The sequence below is a fragment of the Hordeum vulgare genome, chromosome 5H, assembly GCF_904849725.1.
Source record: "Hordeum vulgare subsp. vulgare chromosome 5H, MorexV3_pseudomolecules_assembly, whole genome shotgun sequence".
Classification (NCBI taxonomy): Eukaryota; Viridiplantae; Streptophyta; class Magnoliopsida; order Poales; family Poaceae; genus Hordeum; species Hordeum vulgare.
In genome coordinates this window covers 237,817,839-237,823,996 of record NC_058522.1, presented here as the reverse complement: position 1 = coordinate 237,823,996, position 6,158 = coordinate 237,817,839, and the positions used below count along the sequence as shown (strand labels likewise).

Sequence of the window (6,158 nt, the reverse complement as noted above, 5' to 3'; positions counted from 1 at the left end):
TGTGCATTCTTGCCACCGTGGATATGCAAAAAATTTGTTTCGCTTCTTATGGGATCATTCAAAATCATTCACACATGTGCGAAGTGTTATATGTTTTGAAGGTTTACTATCTCCACTTCATATAACTTTCTTCGCACCCTAATCCACTGATTGATTTGATTAATAAAAGGAAGTTCCTTCATAAGAGCTAATCAAGGCTTACACAAGGACTTTGTTATCCTCGATGATGGTTCCCAAATAAGAACTCGGATGCCTTTCGTTGTAAGAATTCCATGTGGGCACGAATGTCTTGACATTGTGTTCATGTGTCTTAAAATCCAACTCATGATTCAACGCTTACTTTCGTAGTTCATATCCTGAGGATCTTGTATCATCATCTCATCAGTTTTTGATGACCCCTTTTCTTCTCAGGCATCGTGAGTCTAAGGTATCCTGGCGTCAATCAGATCTGAATCTCGGTCATATATGATGGTTGGGACATTTTCCAAGAATTATAACTTTGGTCTTTATATAACCTCGTACGTTGATCTCTTGTCTAACACACCAGGCCGAAGGACCTATTGTTAGAATATATTCCATATGTAAGGTTGGTCATTCTTCCGTGAGGAAATTGTACGACTTAATTTATAGGTTGTTACTCACGGATCCTCTGTGTACCCAAAATTCGACCTTTATATGATGACGATGTCGATGCTACCTCAAAGCATGAATGTGGTACTTCAAATTTCAACAAGAACATTGGAAGCGTAATGCTAAATTGTTCTTGGTAAATTATCCAAACAATTTTGTATGGGTAAACATTATGATCCTCCTTGCATTTTATCAGAATGGTTATGTACTTGATGACCTATCATGTATACCGTGCTCTGTTTTCCTTGGAGAAGGTATACTCTGTTACTTGTGTAAGAACACATTTCCCTTTCCGTTGGTCTATTTAAACCTTCTTGTAATCTAATTTATCTGAGCATTGGTAATTCCTTGCTTAGGTAAAAAGCCTCGGTGTCATAACTGTCAGTAAGACCGTGTATGTATTGTGGATAACAACTCGGTAGTCGTTGGTGGACGAGAACATTGCCTATTGGTGTGCCTCATTTCAACGAGCAGGCAAATGATTCTATTCGTCCCCTGCCCTTGGTACCAACGTTGTTGCAAACATAACTGACATGTTATCCTCTGACATGTCTTGTTACCAAGACCGTGTGAGATGTCACCGCTATGCCTTCTCTTAACCCATGTGATGGACCCATAACCCAAAGTTCCACATGATCGAAACCTGACTCTCGTGTACATCTTTGACTTCAGTGTATCCTTTACACTTGGCTTCGTGTAAAATTCCTAAGCCACCGTCCAATGGGACGATCTATTCTGGTATCATATGCAATATTTATTTCCTTGCTCTAAACCCCCATTTCATATCTGTTTTGGCATCAAACGATTGCTAATCGTTTGATACCTTTCTACCATCAAGTATTATTCCCAAAGAATTCTGTGAGTTACAACTTGAGGAATAATTCATGTCCTCTTCTGTGAGTTCGCTGTTAGATTCCCAACTTTGTGTAGGGACGTTCTTCAAATGTTTTTCCCTGTTATCGCATTCGTAGGACGATGAAGATCCCGAAGGAAGGATGACGAATTCATCAGGGTGACTTAAGTTAGAGAATTGAAGACTTCAACAAAAATGATAAATTTCTTCGGGAAGAGCAACCAAGACAAGAAGGCTCGTTAGAATTTCGTAACCGAATGTTTTCCCCCCTTACCTATACCTCTTAATTCTCGAGACGAGAATTTCTTTTAGTAGTGGAGAGTTGTGACGCCCGGGTAGTTAAGCTACAATGATCCCATGTTAATGATGCCATGTCATCACGATTAAGTAAGACAAATTGCTAATAGTTAAAAAATCAAAGCCAATTTCAAAATTTTAAAATAAAGTCAAATTATTAGTTCTTCAAACATAATATCAAAATGTTCTTAATGTTACAAATAAACCATAACTAATTACGGTGGAGAATCAACATTTTTATAAAGTGATTTAATGCTCTAATATAATTAAAATAAAGGTCACACAATAAATTAAATGCCTTTATAATTATAAAAATGCTAAACTACATTATTTAAATCACAAACTTTTTTTGACAATACATAATATTGTAGAGTAGTTAATGAGACAAGTTCCATATTTATACAAAACTATTTTTGTGTAAAAAGTAATACAAAACAAAGAAGAAAAAACACTTGAGAAAATAAAATAGAATGAGACCTAATCTACTAGGCATGTTGGCCCATCTAACACCATGGCCGGCCCACCCCACTTATCCCCTTCCTCTCACTACACAACAGGACGCACAGGGTGTGGCAGCCATCCATGGTGCATGGCCACGTGTCGGCCATCCCCCGGTTGTCATGAGGGCTTAAAGCCGCCCCCTTTCTCCCTCGAAACCCTAGCTTTGTTAGCCTCCCTCCCACGCGCGTTTTTTTCTCTCTGCCCGCCACCACGAGAGATCGCCGTCTCTATGTCGGCGTCGATCCTGTGGCCACTGGTCGTCCCTTGTCACACCAGTATGTCAAAGAGGAACGCCACCCTCGGCTTCGTCTATTCAGAGCAACAAATCAAGCAGATCCACCCCGTACGCTCGCCATCGAGCTCATCTTCACCGCATACATCGTAGATTGCCTCCTCTCCGGCCCGTCCCCGTCAACCTTGAGCTTACCTCCGGCACCACGGTGAGCCCCTCCTTTATTTGGCCCTTTTCTCCGGATCGATCCATGCCCGTTTTGACCGCCCCATGAGCTTCGTCTGCCATGGCTGCTGCTCCACGACCGCACGCGCCCGCTTACTGCTGTGCTGCTGGACGTACCTAGCATGCCGAGGTGTGCCCACATACGCGCGTGTGTGCGCCCAACTGCTGCTCCGGTGCTCCCTACCGTTGTGCTCGCGTTTGCTGTTTCCTAACTACAGCTGCCCTTCGGTGTGTTGCGCCGCGCCGCAGCCTCCTAGTGCCCGGTGCTACTGCAACCTGCTAGCACTGCTGCTGCTATACGATGATGTTGCTTTGCTGCTCATGCCGCTACCTGCTTACTGCTGCTACTTACTGCTCGATCGCTAGTTGTTGCCGATGCTTGGCCATGGCCATGGCTGCTATGCGCCCATGTGTGGTGTGCTGGCCATGGCAAGCACGCTAGTGGCCGGCCTAAATGGTAGGCCTAATTACTTTAGGTTAACTAGTACAATGCCCGTGCGTTGCTACAGATGAAATACAGAAAAAGTTTCTACGGATGAAATACAGGAAAATAAGTCAAACTGATGAGTAAGTGAGTGAAGTCTTCCGAATAAATATTGCCTTTGAAATACATGAAAATAACCATTTTCTTTAGTGCATATTGTGAGAGCAACTATGCATCGACCGCCTATTTTTTATCGGTGATAAAATTTTGTGATCCATCCTCTTCCTCCTCTTTGCCTTCCTCCTTCCGTCCCAACGACCCATCCTCTGACGCTAGCCATGACCGATGTGGATGTTCTACACCACCCTATCTGAGTTGCCTTCTTCATCGGTTCACCATTGCCCGAGACCGGCGTCGATGATCCCCTGTCCATTTTCAAAACGATTATGCAAATCTCAGATGATCTCTTATATGAAACATGTTATCAGTACTTGGCGAGATGGCATGTGCATAGCTTATCTGAAGCCTGTGAAAGAGGGTATCATGTTTTTAGAGGAATGGATTGATCAGCACGAGCATGTATGGAAACTTACGGCTAATGAGTAAAATGGCACGTGCGTTGTAACGGGATCAAAATTCATCACATTCTCGCACTTATAATCTAATCACTATGGTTTATTTAAAATACAATAAGTATTGTCAAATATCCCTCACATGAAGTTCTTTCAAGTAGACTATCTTTAAAATATATATGCATTGATTTTTTATCCAAAGAAATACATACATTGTTCAAATTGCGGGTCGTGCTTCGTTAATGAGTAAACAACACCGGAATGAGGGATAATGAGCCGGTTGCAAGCTTTTAAACCCCCGCTACAATCCAGTTATGCACAACTTGTAATCAAATTTTAATTAGAGCTAACACCACCATTTCTATGATCATGCATGCTCTCGGGGTTGCAGGCCATGTTGCTCACTTAAACATACCTGATAACTTGCTAGCATACAAAGATGTCGTAGCAAAGGTTATCTATGATGTAAGGCTGTTTTTCCTATTTTTATTCCTGAGTAACTCGCTCTTATACTAATTCCTACGTAATCAGGGACACTTAATTTGGATTAAAGTGCTTGTTCATGTACATGAACCATAACTTGTATTTACCTCTGAATGTATAAGGAAAACACATCTGAAGTACCACTACTTGTAAAGTCATGATGTACAAAAAAAAATCACCTAGCATTGTGTTGCATTTACATACTTTATTACTTCATACTCCCTCCGTCCGGAAATACTTGTCATAGGAATGAATGTATCTAGATGTATTTTAGTTCTAGATACATCCAATTTTTCCCATTTGTGCGACAAGTAATTCCGGACGGAGGAATTATATCACAAAGTGGAAGGTCCTGCTAATACTTTACTTCTACCTTTACTGCTGCTCGTTTTCAGCATATACTTCATATAAGTGCAAGATCATGCCCATACTTTCACTTTAACCTTTATACTGCTCTTAAATGTTTACTCATTTTCAGCATATGAGTTGACGAAGCAACTTTTACATGATAAATAGGCTAAAAAGGCTGTCACCAGACTTGTAAAGCAGTAGGCACTGTAAAACAGTGTAATGAACATGTGGTCATCTAGAACGATTGAGAACATTCTAGAATAGTCTGCCTACTTCTATTATTCAGCTAACATTTTTTGTTGTGCTTATATGTAGAAAAATTATTCAAGGATTCAAACTGTGGTGAATAAAGTTGGGGCAATTTCAAATGAATTTAGAGTTCAAAAGTTTGAGATTCTAGCAGGGAAAAGCGATATGGTGACTGAAGTTAAACAATATGGTGCTACATTTAGACTTGACTATAGTTTGCTCTACTGGAATTCGAGACTTGAGCATGAACACATCATATTGGTTTCCCTTTTCAAGAAAGCAGATGTTATCTGTGACATGTTTGCTGGTATTGGCGCATTTTCTATCCCAACCGGACAGAAAGGATGTGTTGTATATGCAAATGATTTAAATGCAGACAGTATTCATTATCTCAAGACAAATGCAAAGATTAACAAGGTGGAGGATTATATCTTCACATACAACAAGGATGCTAGAGTATTCATGCAAAGTTTAATGGCAGTACCTGACCCAGAAACTAAGCCCGAGTGTCAATTTGGTGCTGCTAATCGTTGTTCTGAAGAAATGGGTTCTTCTGGTAATGAACATTCCACGTCAAATGGAAATCATAATGGTACCCGCTCCTGCAATCCGGATAGAACACTCATGGCATCAGTCTGACAGTCAGAACCAGAGGAAGTGCGAAAATAACCACCGCGCGTGGCGAGGGAAGCGAGGGCTCCGGACGCGGCTACTCACCTTGAGGTCGGCGAAGGGGATGGAGACCGTGTGGACGGACGGCGGCATGGCGGCGACGGCACGACAGCGGACACGGCGGGGCAGGGTGCGGTCTCAGTCTCGGTCCCGGATGGCTCGTGCCCAAGTGGATCGCGCCCCCACGGGGCCGACCCTCCCGCGAGCGCAGCGATGCCATGCTCGAGACCATCGAGCCTCCTTCCTCCGGCCATCTCCGGTGCAGCCGCCACCTCTCGTCTATGGATAAGAAGACGCCGTAGGGAGGGGTGAATTTGTAAAAGCCAAACGTTTTCCCCACTAATTAGAGGACTGCGGGTTGAAGCAAAGCAAAACAAAGAGGCTACGTGAATTGATCAATGGACTGTTATCTTATTTCACTCATGGGGTAGAGAATGTGGGATCAGATGACAAACTGAAGGTGGTGTTCCATTCTCTCTCTCTACAACAATGCAATCTTACATTCAATACATTCATTCATCAGCAAACAAATTCCCACAAAACAAAATTTCTTGCCGGTGCTTGGCACACGGTTGGAGGCATGAGGAGGGGATTCACCAGATGATGAGTTCCTGCTGGAGGAGGGGATACGATGAGGGGAGCAAGGGTTAGGTGCCTCTATCTGGCCAT

General features: G+C 42.6%; 1 protein-coding gene across 1 annotated transcript; it reads left to right on the top strand.

Annotated features, from left to right (window-relative positions):
- Positions 1-2,457: 2,457 nt before the first annotated feature.
- Positions 2,458-5,923, top strand: LOC123396098 (tRNA (guanine(37)-N1)-methyltransferase-like). The gene is made up of 2 exons (XM_045091133.1): positions 2,458-2,721; positions 4,884-5,923. The coding sequence occupies exon 2, from the start codon at positions 4,983-4,985 to the stop codon at positions 5,454-5,456; it is 474 nt and encodes a 157-aa protein (XP_044947068.1). The 5' UTR covers positions 2,458-2,721; positions 4,884-4,982; the 3' UTR covers positions 5,457-5,923.
- The last annotated feature ends 235 nt before the right edge of the window (positions 5,924-6,158 follow it).